Source organism: Microcebus murinus, chromosome 3 (genome assembly GCF_040939455.1).
Source record: "Microcebus murinus isolate Inina chromosome 3, M.murinus_Inina_mat1.0, whole genome shotgun sequence".
In the NCBI taxonomy this organism is placed as follows: Eukaryota; Metazoa; Chordata; class Mammalia; order Primates; family Cheirogaleidae; genus Microcebus; species Microcebus murinus.
Genome location: NC_134106.1, coordinates 59190682 through 59209168, shown reverse-complemented (window position 1 = coordinate 59209168; position 18487 = coordinate 59190682). Strand labels below are relative to the sequence as shown.

Sequence of the window (18487 nt, the reverse complement as noted above, 5' to 3'; positions counted from 1 at the left end):
CCAGCATTATCAGATTATACAATGTCTGAGTTCTCCACTTCGACCCACGTGGACATGGACATAGCTCACTCAGGAAGTTTCTCTCAAAGCAAACAATGAAGCTCCATGAAAACCTGATTTGGGAGCTTCCGGGAAGCGTCTCCCTCCATCAGTCCCTCCTCCGACATGCCACACATTCACTGAGCACCTACCTGGTGCCAGGCATTGCCCATCCAGTCGGGACATGGGTGTCACTGCTCACGTGGACAGTGTCACCTTCCCAGGGAGGACTTCCCTGTCAAAAATCACGTAGCACACACAGCCTCACATGCACCCTCAACACACGCACCCCGCAGTGGCACCTTCAACCCTCTTGTGTGGCTTTAGTTTTCCTCGTAGCACTTGCTACCGCCAGATGTTTGATGTATTTGACACATTAGCATTTTGTTTATTGTCTACCTCACCCACACAACGTGGCTGCACGAGGCACTGCCGTGTCCCCCGCGCCTACTGCAGTGCCTGGCACAGAGAGGCCCTCAGTAACTGTTTACTGAAGCAACGAATAGAATCCAAGGTGAGTCTCCCTCTCTGGAAACACCCCTGTCATCACACAATCACCCTTTTTCTGGAGAGAAGCGTCTGGGGCTTAAGGAACGTTCTTAGGGGCTGAGCTTGATTTGAGAGAAGAATCCCCAGGGATAGCAATGGTGCCAACAAAGGTGAGAAGAGTGCATAAGCGGAGGCATGATGGTGAAGGGTAACAGGTGTGCCACCTGGCAACAGCCATCACCGCGACTCCATGGCACTCAACGCGGTCAGGGACTAGTCTAAGAACCGAATCCCCACAACAATGTCTAGACAGGGACTATCACTGCCTTCGTTTTAGAGACAGGGAAGCGACGGCACACGGAGGCAAGTGACTCAGTAAGTGCATAACAAAGAGTGGCGGCAGATGCAGAACAGAATTTGCAATGGGAAGCAGCGTGTCATGCTCACAGACCAGACAGTCTAGGCAACAGATTCATTTCACAGACGCTGAAGCTCCCACGTGGAGAATGTCCAGGCTGTAGTTCCCTGGGGGCTCAGACCCAGGCCAAGCCCCAGAAAGGGGAGAAGAAGAGGGACTTGGTCAGAGAAGGGAGGCTGGCATGGGGAGGAGGGAAAGTATGTCAGGAAAGCCCTCATTTGCCTCACTGTCAAGTGGCAATCGTGGCAACACCCACTGCATAGTACTATCGTGGAAAATGCAGAGCTTTTCAATCTTGGTGCTATTGACATTTGGGGCTCGAATATTCTCTGGTGTGGAGCTATCCTGCACACGGTAGGCTGTTTAGCAGCCTCCCTCGCCTCTACCCATTAGTTGCCAGTGGCATCTCCATGAGTTACCACCACTAAAAATAACTCCAGACATTGCCGAATGTCCCCTTTGGGAGAGTGGTGTGCAGAATTGCCCCTTGGTGAGAACTATTAGCAAAAATCAAATGAAATGACACTCCCGCAGCCCTTGGCAGATAGCTGGTTTAACTCTGTCATCTCTCCACACTTAGGTTAAAGAATAGCCTTCCTCTCTGGTCTTCTTTAAATTCTTGAATCCATCATTTTTCCCCTGCCACAGGGCCTTTGCATAGTCTGTCCTCTCCATCTGGAATGCCTTCCCCACTGAGCTAATTTGAGCTCTTCCTTCGGCTCCATCATCGCTGAGGCACAGATACCTCCTTGACTGCCCAGCCTTCGGCGGCAGCCGCTACCCAGCTGCTCCTAGCTTCTCTCCTGCACCCACCCTCCATGTACACAGCAAGGCCATGCACCTCCTATCCGCCACGGCTCGCCCAGCATCTGACATGCAGTAGGCATCCAGTGAAAGTCTGTTACATGAAATGAATCACCAGCATTCCCTTGCCCTAAGCCACGTGTGCAGGACCTGGGCCTAAGGTTCCAGGGCAAGAGACAGGAAAGTGCATCGGACAGCACCTCTCGCCCTCAAGAGGCTCAAGGTCTGACACTACTACAGAAAGAGGGATTCGTGCGGACTCGCCCACACCCCAGGATGGGCCCGTCTGCGGGGTGGAATGGCGTGCGATGGGCTTGGACGGTCCCGTTCAGGACCTCGACAGCAGCGCGCTGGAGCTAAGGAGAAAGGCTGGGCTGAGGAGCAAGGCCAGGAGAGGGAGGGCTGCTTTCCTCCTGCTCCCACTCTGAGGCCTGCAGGGAGCCAGCTGCAGGGGAGGTTGACACTCTGGCTTCTGCCCATCCACCCCTCACCCCGCGCACATGCACACACTCTTGCCCAGCCCCAGGGCCAGACCCAGGGCATTGGGTTTCCCACAATCACATTCCTGCCTCGATAGCTCATACCGACACGACTCCCAGGCTGGGGCTGGCAGCCTCCCGGCCCGTGGCCACATACTCCATCCTGGGGCTAGCTGTGTAAGGGATCTTGCCGCCTGGCCCGGGGACTGGGCGGCCTCCAACCCACCGCTCCCCGCCTGGAGGCCACAGCTCCCACGAGGAGCCTGAGCATAGGAGTACGAGGACGTCTCCACCTCCCAGGGTCACAGGGCTCCCCCGGGATCCCCAGAGCCAGCAGCCAAACCCACCTGAGGCTGCTGAGGGCTAACGTCCCAGGACCTCAGCCGGGAGGAGGGAGGCAGGTTCTGGGGAGGCACACAGCCTATGAGGGACTCCTCAGCCCACCTAAATCGGATCAAAACCAAGATCGAGACCACCAGCAAGTCTGAGATTCCTTCTGTGCCACAGGTTGTCTGTCACAGGCACAGATGCTCCCTTCGCAGTGGTGCCTTGCCCTACCCAGGGCCTAGAGGTCTCGTTCAGGACCCGTAAAGCAGAGGCAGGAGGAAGACAGAGGAGCAGAGCAGAGGGGCCGCAGCAGCAAGACGCAGGCTGTGCAGTGAGACTCCCAGGCTGAGCAGGCGGGGGACAGCCGCCACACCACGGTGGTAGGAAGGAAACCATGGCATCACAGGGAGGCCATAAAGACCTCCCCTGCCCCAGCAGAGTCCAGCAGACAGGTATGGACAGCTTGGAGCCGGCTACCCTCTTTCACTTCACAGGAGGACTCCCTCTCTATGCACAACGGCCGGAAGAACACACGTGACAGGCCCCCTATCTCTTTACTTACATACACAGGGTCAGGGACCCCAAGAACAGCGAGTGCAAGAGACAGCTTGCGTGGCCACAAGAGCAGATTAAATTTTCAGAAATTTTACAAGCCAGTTGTTAAACACAGTCATCAGTAGAAATTAAATCATATAAATTTACAGCTAAAGAAATTATATGAAAAAACAAAGGTGGTAAGTACCCGAACTCGTTCTAATTATCTCACTATCTTTCACTAGTCCCTCTGCTCCTGAAGTGATTTCTGTCCCATGCACCTGTGTGTGGAGGGACCAGTGTGCTACTGCCCATCTCTTCCCAGCTCCATATGCAGGTCGCCACACTGCTGGCCTGCAGTCGGCCACGGCAGGGGTATCGACACCACGGAATTCAGCAAATGCTACAGACCAGGGCTGGGGATTGTTTTGTTTTGTTTTTTCTGGAGAGCTGGTTGATAAACATTGACTAGCACAGTCCCAGGGTGACCTTCCAGGTCTGCACTATCTTCACTCTCAGCTTTGGAGGGACATCCAAATGCTGGTACATAAGGTAGGGTAGACTGCTACGAACCCTGCACAACCAAGCCATTATCCATAAGAGATTTTTCACAGTATTCATGGGAGGAAACATGGCTAAATAATTATTGTCTTCTCTGTGCCTCAATTTGTTCATTTATAAAATGGGAGCACTGGCCGGGCGCTGTGGCTCACGCCTGTAATCCTAGCTCTTGGGAGGCCGAGGCGGGCGGATTGCTCGAGGTCAGGAGTTCAAAACCAGCCTGAGCAAGAGCGAGACCCCGTCTCTACTATAAACAGAAAGAAATTAATTGGCCAACTGATATATATATAAAAAAAAAATTAGCCGGGCATAGTGGCGCATGCCTGTAGTCCCAGCTACCCGGGAGGCTGAGGCAGAAGGATCACTCGAGCCCAGGAGTTTGAGGTTGCTGTGAGCTAGGCTGACGCCACGGCACTCACTCTAGCCTGGGCAACAAAGTGAGACTCTGTCTCAAAAAAAAAAAAAAAAAAAAAATGGGAGCACTGACAGAACCTAACTCCTAGGATTGCTGGAAGGTTAAATGAGATACTACATAAACAAAGCAGGAGGCAATGGCCGACCCGTGGTATGTGCCCTCCACCAGGGGTTGACAGATCTTGTCTATAAAAGGCCAGGTGGTAAAGACCTTTGCCTTGGTGGGCCCTGTAGTCTCCGTTGCAACTATCCTGCTGCTGTTTAGCACAAAAGCCATCACAGACGATGCAGAGATGAACGAGCATTGGCTGTGTGCCAATAAAGCCTTATTTGCAAAAACAGGCAAAGGTCCATATTTGGTCCTCCGGCCTTAGTTTGCTGACCCCTGCTCCATAACGGGAGGTTATAATTTTTGTTGTGTTATCATTCTTTTTTTTTTATTTATTTTTTATTTCGGCATATGATGGGGGTACAGATTTTAAGGTTTCAATAAATGCCCTTTTCCCCCTCCCCCCACAAATCTGAGTCTCCATTCTTATCTGGTAAGCAAGAAAACTGGGGCCCAGAGAGGTTAATGTCTTCCCTGGGGCTGCACAGCAAATTAGCCAGAGGTCTCCCTACCCACCCTCAGGGCTCTTCCCAGACTCCTGCTTTCTTTCAGAGCTCAGAGTACCTGAGCACGGCTCTGGAGCCGCAGAGGGCTGAGTGCCAAGTCAGGGCTGTGGGGAGCCCAGGGCTCGCTTCGCTGCTCTGCTGCCCCACCCTCAGAGGGAAACCCCTCACAGGCCAACAACCTCACAGGCCAGAAGAGGAGAACCCTTTAAAAGAGGGAATGGAACGCAGGAACACACAGACTCCCTTCCTAATCAGGGCTGATTGCAACCTTAAGTGGAATAGCAGGCCAGGGTGCAACCCCGTTTAATTTACAGCTGGAGCCAGCGCTTGGAAGCAGCTGCTAAACTCCTTGCAAAACTACCAGCTGGCCCCTGGGGAGCTGAGAGTGGAATCAGGAAACCTGGAGAATCCACACTGCCACGTGTGGGCTGGCGTGAGCGTGTGTGCGTGCCGTGTGTGTCCCTCTAGGATTGCCACATCCCCACATGCCGAGGTCGCACAGAACGCTCAGGCAGGTCTCATCCCGTGCCAGAGTGCTTCGGTCATTAGGACAGCCGTATGGCCCAGCGTGCCTGGAATGGACCTGCTTATGCCTGTTCTTGTGCATGACTATTAATAGTGTCCCAGACCAAACGATAAATCATACGGTCACCCTAGCAATGGTGGACAAAGACCCTCATGCACATACATGACACTGCGAGGGCACCTGACACATCCCCTGACGGTAACACGCTCCTCGGCAGCCATGCATCCGTGTGCTGGCGTTGTGTCTAAGGTATGTGGACACGCAGTCAGGCCCTGGGAGAGAGAGGAGCCAGCCTTCAAGCCGCCCCCACCAGCACAATGCCAGGTAGGGAACAGGTGCACAATTTAAATGTTCAGGCAACAGAGTCCAGGGACACACGGGGCCACCTTCCAACAGCCCAGCCCCAGCCTGGGCCATGGCTACTCATGAGACAAACCCCCCCGGCACCTCCCAGGGGCAGCCCTTGCTTAAAGTGCCGGCTCCAGGAGTCAGGCCTGAGTGCCCTGCACACAGCACGGCTTCGCTCAGGTCCAGAGATGTGTCTCCTGCATCCATATCTCACATCCTTCTCAGCCAGCTCAAACCCCAAATTGCTCCTCTCTGGCACCAGCCTCTCCTGATCCCTCCCCAGCACTTCTCATTCCCACCTACCCTTTCTTGCCCGCCTGGCCCAGGCTGGAGGAGCCAGTATCTGTGGGTCCTGTCTCAGGATTCAGGCCTCCACCAACCAACGGGAGGCTTCCCGGGGATGGGGGAAAGGCGCCAGCTCCTCTTAGCCGCCCAACTGCCCCAGGGGAGCCAGGCTTCCTGGCTGTCAGGTGGGGAGGAGGATGCCCAGGGCCCTGGGCTTGAGCCAGCTGCGCTGCAGCCATGTCAACTCTCCTGCCCAAGACCCCACCCACAGGGCCCTCTACAGGGGAAGGGGCAGTATGCTCTAGCAGACGTGGAGGAGTGAAGGCACCAGTTGGTGGTTTGGCCACTGGTCAGGCAACACCTGGGGAGAGGGGACAGAGGAGATGGCAGAAAAGCCGCTGTCCTGACCTTGGTTCAGGTAGTGACCATATGGTGCTACCGGGCAGACCCCTTCTCAGGCCTGTTTCTTCTGGGCAACATTAGCGGCTCAGAGTCACTGCAGAGCAACACTGTCCAGTGGAACTCTGTCCCAGGATGAAACTGTTCAGTAGCTGCACTGTCCAATGTCACAGCGGCCACTAGCTGGGTGTGGCCACTGAGCACTTGAAATGTGGCTGGTCTAACTGGGGAACTGAATTTTCTTCTTTTGATTACTTTAACTGTAAGTCTAAATAGACACACATGACTACTGCATGGGATAGTGCAGTCCTAGAGCCTCAGTCTCCCCAACTGTAAAATGGGGCTAGTAATAGCATCCAGCATTCTGGGGTCACTATGAGACGATGCATGTAAAGCTCAGCTCTTAGCCAGGTTTCTGTCACGTGGTAAAAATAGATCTTAGTAGTTCTTACCCTCCCGGGGGTCCAGGATCCCCTGGAGAGTTGAATGAAACCATGGATCTGACACCAGAATTGGCTCATCACGGACTCACAAGCACACACAGATCACACACACACACACACACACACAACTTTGCAACCAATTTCAAGCGCTCCTGCAGCGCCCAAGGCAGATCAAGCGTGCCTTTAGAACATGAAAGTTCCTTCCAGCTCTAAAAATCTCCAAGGCTCTGGGCACATGTTGCCAACGTCTCTGTCCCTCCCCTCCCTGCCAGGCTCAGGCATCTCAGAGAACCCTTCCCAACACTCAAGGCCCAGTGCACAGGCCGGGCTCGGAAAAATCCTGGAGCGTGGAGGGCAGGCCCAGGGCAAGGGCGACGGGATGGATTCCGTGAGCTCATCGCAGCAGCCGTCACCAGAGTTCCCAGAGAGGCGGGTGGCGTCAGGAGGGGTGACTGAGTGGGAGCCGGCGGTGGTGGCTGCGGCGGCAGCAAGGGGTGTGGGGCGGAGAGGGAGGCAGGATGGAACGCGCTATAATAGCGGCTTTGTGCTCCGCTTCCCAGCTCCCTGGGAACGCCAGGAAGATTATGAAACCCGGTGTCTTTGGAAATGCCAGGATATTAGCTGGAAAAAGAATAATACGAAAATAAAATAATGCTCGAGATGGAGACAGCAGACGATTAGCAGACGGAGCCAGGGCCTCCCGCTCCGTGGAGGGAGCCAGGCTTGGCCCCTGCAGAAGGTTTCAGGGAAAGGCTGCCCGGGCTAATGAGCAGACAGGGCCTGCCTTCCAAGGAGACGTCTTCCAGAGGGGAGCTGGCAAGCAAGGCCCAGCCCGCTGGTGGACGTGCGGGCCGGGAGGGGTGGTAGGAGGCAAGGGGGTGCTGCGGACCTGGTCCAAAACTGTCAGATTACCAAAAAGGCACCTGGCTACCACCCACCGTCCTTCCCCACCCATCGAGGTCTGCCTCCCAACATCCTCCTCCAAGAGGCCTCCCCTCAATAGGCACTGTCACTCCAGAATGATTCTTAGTCTACACCCCAGCACTTCAAAGATGCAGATTCTATTGGGTTTATTTGCACTCCTGTGTGAACCTCTCTCTTCCAAATCAGACAGGAGATCCCCCGAGCCAGTCCTCCAGCATCAAACCAGGGGATCATGAGAAGTAAAGATGACCTTCCTCCCACCAAGGAGCAGGGGGAACATGTCCCCTTGCCCTGCTTCCCTCTGCAGGACCCTGGCCACACACCTCCTCCATCCAGGCATGGACACACCCTGCCTCTCTCATAAAAGCCCCCAAAGTGGGGGGGCCAATGGGACCCCCTCCCGCCTCTGCATGATGCACTATTAACTGCACATCCTCCCCACTCAGAGGTTGTCCCTGGCCCAGCAGCAGCGGCATCGCCCAGAGGCTTGTTAGACCTGGAGATTCTCAGCCCCGCCTGGACGCTGCATCAAGAGTCTATATTCTAACAAGATCCCCAGATGGCTCCTACGTGCATTATGTCTGAGAAGCACTTCTCTACACACATCAACGTTAATCCTTACAATGAGCCGGGATGGCGTTACTGTCACGAGTGAAGTACCGGAGTTGCTAACGGCATGACTGTCCACAGCTAGTAAGCAGAGGAAGCCAAATTCGAATCACACCTGTGCAGGCAGCAGCCTCGCCCATGCCGCCATGCCTTCCCCAAAGAAACCAAGGGGAACAGGGGCCACTGCGCAGAGACCACCACTCAGCTCAGAGGCTGGTTCCTGGCACCCAGAACACCCAACCGTCTGCCCCAGGGTGCAGGGTGCACTTCAGCCCCAGTGCCTGGCTGGGCATCAGCACCTCCCAGGACAAGGACAGCAGGCTCCATGACGGGAGCCCAGACTGGCCTGGATCCTGGCAGGAAACATGGAAAGGTGACCACAGAAAGGGAGTGTGTGTGTGAGTGTGAGTGTGTGTGCAAGAGAGTGTGTGTGAATGTGTGTTGGGCTGACCGGGGCTCAGCTCACTCAGGTACAGACTCATCCAGACAGTTATTGCCACATGGACCCGTGGCCCTGTCCAAACATGGAACACACCTAAAGACTTTCCGAAACTCTGTGATCCTCCAACTCTGGGTTTGTGGGATCCAGCCTCTCAAACCACCGTCTCCCTCTGGCCACCTCTGGCAGCTAAGCTCAGGATGCACAGGGCTTCCCTGCGTTGTGACAGAAAAGTCACATTTGAATTATGGGCACCTGTCCACAGCCATTGACTTCATGCTTCATTTCAGGGATCCCTCGTGGCACATTCTCCCACATAAAGAACAGACCAGCTGGTTTCTCTGTTTCTGGGACGTGCCCCCAGTCCCCTGGCACCAAGCCACGAAGGCTGGACAGTGGGGCCCCCAGCCCTGCTCACCTTCTTCCCCCAGGTCCGGGCCAGCCCAGAGCCTGCCCCTGCTTCATCCACATGTCCCCGGGCCCCTCCTCCCCCAGCCTCCCTACCCTGGGCCACCTGGCAGGCGGCCACCAGAGCTGCCTTCCCCACACAGCACTGCACCGTGCGTGTCAGACTTGCCAGGGCCAGCCGTGAACTCCTCACAGCCCAGGCCCACCCGCCCCGCAGCCTGGCAAGGGCAGTGGCCCCACCTTCCACCCAGTCGAGCCTCTGAGGCCCCATGGACCCTGAGCCCTCCCAAGCTCAGATGCTCCGCCTCCCTCACCCTGGTCCCACAGCCCCCACCCGGATGGTCACCTCATCCTGGACCCCGCCCAAGACCCCTGGCGGTCTCCTGGCAGGACGCTCTCCCTCCCAACCATCCTCCATGGCTACTTGATGGATGGTCCTACAGCCCAGCTCTGACCGGATCACTCCTCCTCTCAACAGCCCACACCGGCTCCCTCCTGCTCATTGAACAGAGTCCTCTGGTCACCATCTGGAGCTCTTTGCCTAGCACTGTTTGGGGTTTTTTTCCCCCTTTCCAGAAGCTCCTCTCCCCAACCGGGTGGCGCTGTCAATCCCAGAGAAGGGGCATGGGCGCAGGGTGGCCAATCAGAGCACTTCCTCCCTCCCCAGGTGCAGGGCTGGCTCGCACAGGGGACCCGGCAGAGCCAGCCGTCACGCACGAGGCTTTTACTGGCATTATTGAGAAAGCAGCAGTCCGGGGTCTCCAGCTGGGAGGAAAACAGAGTGTGGTGCCAGGTGGCTGTGCTATTTTATCTAGCAGGCTGGCCGTGAGGATGATGTCAGCCTTTCGTCACCAGCACCACCTCTGCCGCCACACAGAGCGAGCCCAAGACAAGGCTGAGACGGGAGTGAGTCCTGGGGACACTGTGGGAACCGCTACTTCCTGCCAGGCCCAACGCCTGATGCACCTCCTGGGCTCTTCCCAGCTACGTGAGTCCACAGCCTCCTTCTCCCTTTAGTACACTTCAGCTTCTGTCTGCCAGAAACAAACCCTAGCTACCTGGGGTGCCTGCCTGGCCTTCTTAGACCTGGCCCTGACTCTGGGGCCTGCCAAGGGCCTCCATCCCTTTGCTAGAGCCATGCCACCACCGGAAGGCCGTTTCTGACCCAAAACAAAGGGAGTTGGGACCACCAGCCCTGCCCCTGGAGGTCCCCAGCTGGGGCTGCTCCAACCTGGCAGTGGTTCCCTCCCACCCCGCTCTGTCCTGGCCCCAGGACCAGTCAGCAGCCTGGGGAGCCCAGGGCTCCGTGTCTCCCCTCAGCCTCCTGCCAACTTGGCCCCAGAACAAGGGAGGGGGTCCCTCTGAAGCCTGTGACAGGCTTCTCTGATGTCATCTGGCCCCCAGAGGGTTTCCTCTCCTACACTGCCACCGTGAGGCCTGGCCCCCCATCGAGGCCTGAGACCGACAGAACTGAATGCCCCTGCCCGGCCCCACTCCCTTCCCTGTTCCCACCCTGTCAGACCCCAAGCCTGCCCCATGGTACTCCCCCAGCCCTAGAAGCTGGGCTGTCCTCAGACAAGTGCCCAGCCCTGACCCTGACCCAAAACACATACACACACAACAGGCCGCATGGAGACACCCTCACCCCACCAGCCAGTGCAGCCAGGACCCACCTCCCGGGGTCCCAGCCCAAATCCCCCACAGGAGGTGCACAGTCCTGGCTGGATTTCAGAGGGGGTGTCTCCTTCAGGGCCTCTCCCTCCCACCTCCAGGAATCCCAGACCAGCAGAGCAGGGGACAGGCTGCCCGTGAGTGTCCCCACTCAGACAGTCAACAGTGCCTGCTCATCTCTTCTGGGGAGGCTGTCACCTAGACCCTGGATGACCTTGAGCCAACCCCAGTTCCGTAGATCCTGGGGCAGGACAGCCTCCCTGGGGCTCCGTTTCTAAGGCACATCTCTCCCCAAAAATTGCTGGGGATGCCCAAGAGATGGCCTCTGCATGTCCAGCCAAGGACATCTGGGGTCACTCACCCTCTCTGGCTACCAGCAGGGACTAGGCCGAAGCCTCCCTGCCCTCCTCCTGCCTGCCGCCTCTTCAAGCAGAGCCAGGCCCCCTGGCTCCCATCACAGGTCAGCCCATCAGACGGCCACGGCCATCTCCCACTCTGCTCCCGTCCTGACCACGCAAAGCAGCAGTGTGTCTCCCAGTGCCAAGAAAGGAGCTGCTTTGTTATAGAACACCCAGACGGGTGCCCACTTTTCCACATGCCCCCCACAGGCACTGAAGCCAGCATGACCAGCCAACGTTCCATCCCAAAGCCCTCACCGGGGGGTCCTGCACCTCACCCACGGCAGCCGGGAACAGCCCTGGGAACCCAAGACGCACTCCACCCGACCCAACACAAGCGCAGCCCCGCATACCAGGGCCCCCTCGAGGGCAAACACAGCGGCAGGCCCCGTCTTCTCCAGCGGCTCCATCCGGCGACGCCAGCGCCGGCGGCGGAAGGCATCTGTCTTGCGGTACTCCAGGTGGAACTTCCAGCCGAAGAGAGAGGCGTACTCCCAGCCCTCGCCCTCCGCCTCTGCCTGCCTGTGCTGCGGGGAGAGCGACAGACTCAGAGGCGGGCTGGAGGCCAGGGGCATCCGGCACTGCGCTCCAGCTGTGCCTTCCTGCCCTCCACGATGACTTCCCACCAGCCCCGCACCAGCACCCTCCAGGTGGGAAAACCTGGGAGGGCCACCTGGAGGAGTGGGGCTTTGAGCAGCTTCTACAGCGACAAGAACCCCAGGTGAGAAAGTCAGGAGGGAAAGGAGCCTCCGTGGACTGCGGGGAGAATGGGGCACCAGAAAGGGAAGGTCGGCTGAAGCAGTGAGAAAACACTGGGCTTCTCCCTTGCTTGTTTGTTTGAATTATGGGTGGATGTCATGAATCCAAGGTGTTCTTGTCATTTCCTTTTTCTTCTTCACATCCCAGCTTATAAAAATGGGAGTGGTCTGCAGTTCAGAGGCCGCAGAAAGCCCCCGTTTCCCACCCTCAGGCTATTTCTTCCCTGGAGGTAAGACCTAGTCAGTGGTGGAGGGGTCACCCGCATCCTTCGAAGGGGACCCTTCCCCAGGTACGAACGGAGCCCTGCAAGCCCCTGCCTTCCATGTCCCGGAGAGAGTGTCCTCAGACCTCACCTCAGGACTGGGCCATGAGCACAGTGACAGGGGCCAGTCCTGCAGGCCAGCCGCGCCCCTCTCCAGGAAGGCTTCCAGCTGGGGTAGCAGGCAAGGCACGGGTGCCTGGCCAGGCTCCACCCCTGTCCACTGTGTGCCCCCAGGGAAAGAGTTGAGCCCGTCTGGTCCACGGCAATAGAAACATTGGCTGTCCCAAAGCCTTGCCCCTCCCCAGACCCAGTGACAGTCCTCTGTAGGTTCTCTGTGCCCCAACAGAGAGGAAGGAGCCTGGGTCATGCCAAAGGCTACTCCTGGACTGGGGGAGGACTAGTTCTTGAGCCAAAATCCAAATGCATGCTTAGGAAGAAGGATCACAGACCGAGGGAGTCCAGCAGAGGCAAGCACTGAGGCTGTGCGGCACACAGCACACGTGTGACTCTGGAGCAAGTGCGCATGCTCGTGTGTGCTCATCCGCGTGCATTACAGGCGTGTGGGTGTCCCATGGTATCTGTGACCACAGGCTGTGTACCCATCCCCAGCTGCCGTGAATGTCAGAGGCTCCTAGCTCCCAGAGTGCCCCTGCTCTAAGGAATTCCATGGCTGAAGAGAGCCACCTCGCTGGGGAGGCAGGTATGTGCCCCAGCATATGCATCCCAGAAGCCCTCAGCCAATGACAGGCAGCTAGCAGGGTGCAAGCCCCAGCTCCTTGCCTCCAGGTAAAGACGATTCTGTGGTACTCAGGGATGCACCCCTCCCAGGCCACAGCTCAAGCCAAAGCTGACCGCCTGCGGCCGCGTCCCTGCTCCTCACATTCCTGAGAGCACTGCTTCGACAACATGCAGCCAAGTCCACATCTTAGACTCTGCCTCCAGGAAACCCAGCCTAAGACACATTCCATGGATGCCTTTCACCTTCCAGGGCTGTGTGTGAACTCTGCATGTAACCCTCTCGAGAGGTCATAGATACCCGGATGTGTTCTTTGTGAGCACCTGTGGGCATGCTGGGTGTGATCTGTGAACATGCCCTGTGCCTGTGCATGTCACTCTCGTGCACCTGCAGGTGTCTATGTGCACACAGGTGTGCATCTGTGCCCACTGGCCTCCCCCAACCAGGGGCCTCACTCCCACCCACCACCTCCTGGCTCACCCTCTTCAGCGCTTCCATCTGGCTGAGGTCCCTCCTGCGCAGGCGGACCCAGCGCCGCCGTCGGTGCGTGTAGTACATCTTCTCAGCAGGGACCCAGTGCCTTGGCTTCCGGTCCGGGGGGATGGTGATGCTGTACTCCCAGCCTGGGGGAGGGGGCAGCCGTCGCTCATTCCTCACAATTCCCACCCCTCCTGAGACCATCCTTCAATTTGGGGCATGCTCATAGGCTCTTGAGTGGCCACTGACTCTTGGTCCTAATTTGTAGCTTTAAGTAGGCAGCTGCCTTCAGGAAGTCCCCCCAGGTGAAGTAGCCCAGTGAAGGCCAGTGATCAGGCCAAGGGGCCCTGGCATTCAGCTACCCCCACCAGCATGCCTCGAGAGCTCGCCAGGCTGGGCTCACCAGGCTCCACATACTGCCCACCTTGCTCGTCGACGGCCCGATTGAGGTCTGTGGACCATTCTTCATCTTCCCACTTCCAGCCCAGTGGGCACTCAATGTCATCCTTGGGAAGAACCTTCTCCCCGTTCTAAGGATGAAATGGGACAGGTCAAGCATGACAGGAGACAGTGGACATTAGCAGAGAGGCAGAAAAGATGCAACTTGACAACATGCATGCTTGAAGCCCCAGACTGAAGGGCAGAGTCCCTGGGGACCTGGGTGACTCAGAGTCAGTGTCCTACCTTGTTAGACCCACACTGTCCCTATGGAAACCAGAGTATGGAGGCTCAGGAGGTGAGAGGTGGGGAGAAGACGTCCCAGCCTTCTCTCAGCCACAGGCCCTTCCTCAGACCAAACGTCCAGGTCCTACCTGCCCCTGAGTGGCCCCCTTACCACGTCTGTGTAGTTGTCACTCATGTAGATCCACTGGCCTCCAGGAAGCCGGGTCTGGTTCTCAAACACCTCTTCCACAAAGCTTAGGTGACCAGCATCAGTGTCATGGAGCAGGCTACAGGGAAGGGCCAGTCAGCGCTTCACTGAAGAGACCCCACCCACCCACCACCTCCAGGAAAGCACCCAGGCCTTGGCCAACCTGCCTGTGTCAGCCTCACCGCAGCCAACAAGAAAGATGGAGGAGAGCGGGAAGGAAGCTGCAGAAGGACCAGGCCAGACCACAGAAAGGAGACCCAGGGACACATAGAGAGTGTCACAGACAAAGGAATGCATGCCCCAAGATAAAGGGAGAGAAAAGTAGACCAACTAAAGACACCAAAAGCCAGATGAGTAGCTGAAGCTCAATAGATAGCTGTATAATACAAAGTGTTATTAAGGCGAACACTTACAATTTGAGTACTTGACAGTATAATATATTATACTTCAATTTTTAAAAGCAAAAGAAAAAAAAAACGCAGTTGAATGTCAACCAGACAGGAAAAGGGAGAAGAGAAAGAGGAAAACAGCAACGTGGATGGAGGATGCTGCTGATCTGAGAGGGGCCGAGAGAGGGAGGGCGGACCCCTCAGGGAATGCGTGAGCAGGTGGAGAACTATACAGGCGGGGAGGGGCGTGCTGAGGTGTCTTGGAGGACTCGGCCACCACCAATCGGTGCAAAGCCAATGGAGCCTTAATAATGAGGGGCTTTCTGATTGTTAGAGCCCTTCCAGAAAGGAATGCTGCCCAGGGAGCCCCGGTCCTGGGAGCCTTCAGGCGGAAGTTCCTACGACCAGCGCAGGAGCAGGCAGAGGGATTAATAAAGCCAAGGCCTGTCAGAGAAAGCGCTGGAGCTGCGGGGGCGGTTGCTGCAGGCAGCCCGGCCTGCCTTGCCCAAGCCCCCCCTACCCATGACTCACGTCTTCTCCGGACACACGAACCAATCTCCCGCCCAGGTCCAGCCTGTCGAGGGGCGGAAGCTGTCCTTGGGTAGCTTAATTTTGCCCGTGACATCAGAAAACTTGGGGTAAGTGAGGCCCGTCGTGCCCCAGTTCCCGACCAGGGCCAGCTTGGTCTGGTTTTCATACTGGAGGTCGACGAAGACAGGAAAGTGAGCGGAGGGGTGGTGGGGTGCACAGCAGCTTTAGGGGGAGGCAGGGACGGCTGGCAGGCACTCACGGTTTCAGCAAAGACGGAGAGCTTCCCCTCAGCAAACTGGTTGAACTCCTTCTCATCCACAGACAGCCCAAACCAGAGCTTGACCCGTATCTGCACCGGCATTCGGGACCGAGGCACCTTCTCCATCGGATACTGGGTACCAGAGAGGGACAGAAACCCACAGGCCCCATCAGGATCAGGATGTCTCAGCTAAGGGTGGGGGAGGGGGTCCTTCAGGCCTGGGTATACCAACCTGGCATACCCATTAAGTGTGTGCTCTATTGGAGGACTTACCAGAATTTCATGGAAGGGGAGTGTGTAACTAAGAAAGTTTCTCGCCCCTGCCAAGATCCCTTTCCATCAAAGGAGAAAACTGCACCCTTCCCACCTAGGAGCTCTCTGCAGAGAGGGGCCATGTGTAGACCAGCATCCCTCATTCCTCCCTCTCCCACTACATCCTCATTTCTGTTGTCTCCTGGAATAGCACTGCCAATGGAACTTTCTGCCATGATGGAAATGGTTCATATCTGCACCATCCAACACGGTAGTCACTAGCCCCATGCAACTCCTGAGCACTTGCAATGTGGCCAGTGTGACTACAGAGCTGAATTTTTAGTTTTACTTAATTTTAATTAAGGTAAATGTAAGTAACCATATATGGCTACCCTATTGGACAGTACAGCTCTAGAACTTGTCCGCAAAGGAGATACAATGATACAGATCTGGAAGGGAAATAAATTAAAACCTCCCCATTCATTTTCAGCATGTTTTTTTTTTTAGTATATCATCTAATATCCCTACCCTTTCAAGTGCTTATCAGCATGTTAACCACTATTCACTGGTCTTTAACTGCTTTTTATCCCGAAACTTTCAGAAGCTCTGCCAAAATGGAATAACCACAATACCCCAACATAAAAAATTTACTTTCCACAATTACTTCACCATTTGATTGAAACCAAAGGTCAGACATGGCCTAAGGAGCAGAAGTGCCTCACTCTTAGAAGAACACATTGTCCCCTAGAGGAAGTAACACATTAAATACCTAGGCCTAGTGTGTATGGGCTCAGAGAAGTATGTCCTCTGGGACACGGAGCCAAGTGAGAGAAAGGAGTTGAGAAGTGAGAGAAAGGAGGGTTCAGAAGAGGAAAGGGAGGCTGATGTAGGGGGGTCCCAAGCCCATAGGGGAGGCCTGGATCCCTGGAGGGAGAGCTCAGGGCAGGTGGAGGCTGGAGGGACTGGGGGTGCAGGACATGCTAGCGTGGTAACCACCTCGCACCTCCCCGCTGCAGACCCAGCCTCTTCTTTGGGTTCACCCTCGGTGAGGCCTGGAGGAGGCCCCGAGCCCACGTGTCACAGCCCTGGAAACGTCCCCACTCTCCCCCAGGTGGCCAGCTGCCTTTTCCCTCCAAACCACCAGCCCCAGAGAGATGGCAGGAATGCCTCACCCCCACTTCCCCCTCCACCCTCACTCGCCCCTGTCCTCCCCCAGACGGGGCCAGCCTGCCGGACCCAAAATAGCAACAGCAAATAAAGAAATGTCTAGTTTGGGGCTCCTCTCCCTCTCTGCTGGTGCTCATTTTTTCCAACTTTGGTTTAAGTTAAGAAACACCAATGTTTTCTTGGTCTCTGCTTGCTGCCAACATTTTTGTAGAGCTTGCTCAGGAGCTACTGGCGGGGCTCATAAACTCAGTGGGGAAGACTTCGAGAAACAATTCTATATCTTTTTTTTTTTTTTTTTTTTTGCTTGGAATCAGGGAAAATTTTCAGTTTGCATTTCCCTGTGGCTACATGGTCAAGAGGTCAGAACCCGGAGCTCATGCCATCCCAGCGAGCCCTCCAGGCACGGCTGCCTCTGCAGCCCCACTGCCACTCTCGCCAGACAGCCCTCCCCGGGCAGCCCACTCAGATGTGACCGCTCCTTGACTTCCATTCCTTTCTGCCCCACCAGGCGAGGAGCTGGCTTAGGAAGGACATTCTCAGAAGTTAGGATCTCACAGGGAACATGCCTCAGGTGGCATGTGGGCAGGAGGAAGGGGGCAGCCCACTGCCTAACATACACACACACACACACAGACATGCACGTGTGCACACACACACCAATACACACACACATAGACACACACGAGTCCCCTTCTAGGCAAAGCTGGCCTCTTCTCCGAGGTACCAATGACCCTATGTGCACGTATTTGCTCATTCCTGGCCTCGAGTAGGTCTCAAGTCATGGTATTTGTGGAGCAAGGGGGCTCCCCAAAAGGAAAAGGGAAAAGGAGGGGAGAGAAACTAATATCCATTAACCACCTAGTTGCAACAAGACCTATTATCTATTTTACCTAATTCATCCTCAAAACTTCAGAAATGAGCAGCCCTGCCCTCATTTCATGGGTGAGAAGACAGCAGGTAGTTCAGAGAGGTTAGGCAACATGCCCAGGGCCACACAGAGCTCCAGCCAGCCCTGGCAACCTGTCTGCATCCACTGTGCTGATGAAGCCTGTCCCCTCTACCCACCCCAGGGAGTGACAAGAAAGACCAGCCAATGTATGACTGGGTCAACCAACGGTCACACAGAGGGCTCTACTCAGAGGGTTGGAGGCTAATGTTAGTCAACAACGATGCCTCGGGAGAGGTGAGGTGGGAGGAGAGATGTGGGGAAGGGGTAGGCGGAGAGCAAAGGGGCTGTGGGGAGCTGGGCCAAGCTGGGATGCAGGCCAGGCAGTTCAGGCCAGCAAGGCCTTGAATGCTAGCGGAGCCATTTGGAGTGAACAGGAAGTGGCAAGGCGCTGGCTTCCCAGGGCCACGCGTCCCCTAGCAGAGACAGCCTCGGTGGCGACCCTTCAAAGAGGGACCGTTTCCTTGGGCCTGGCTAGCCATCGTGTAGGGAGGGATTTCCCCACATTGTGTTCTAATCACCAGGCCACAATCCCCTGACCAAAGCAGCCTTGGCTCTCTGTCCCCACATTAACCCAGAGAGGAAGACAGGTGGTCCCTCCCAAGCACCTGCTCGCTTCCCTGTCACCTCACCCCCAAGGCTAGTCAATCCCCCCCTCCCCGAGAGAGGAGGAGGAGGGAGCAGGGATAGATGCTACAAGAGGAGAAA

General features: G+C 56.3%; 1 protein-coding gene across 21 annotated transcripts in view; it reads right to left on the bottom strand.

Annotated features, from left to right (window-relative positions):
* DYSF (dysferlin) overlaps nt 1-18487 on the bottom strand; it is a 207992-nt gene that overhangs the window by 91858 nt on the left and 97647 nt on the right. For all 21 annotated transcript variants that reach the window (XM_012750073.3, XM_012750078.3, XM_012750081.3 and 18 more), the window contains 6 exons: nt 15415-15546; nt 15156-15322; nt 14200-14314; nt 13789-13894; nt 13368-13510; nt 11484-11657 (listed from right to left, as the gene is read on the bottom strand). In XM_012750073.3, coding sequence (XP_012605527.2) covers nt 11484-11657; nt 13368-13510; nt 13789-13894; nt 14200-14314; nt 15156-15322; nt 15415-15546 — 837 coding nt within the window. The remainder of the gene's footprint in view (nt 1-11483; nt 11658-13367; nt 13511-13788; nt 13895-14199; nt 14315-15155; nt 15323-15414; nt 15547-18487) is intronic.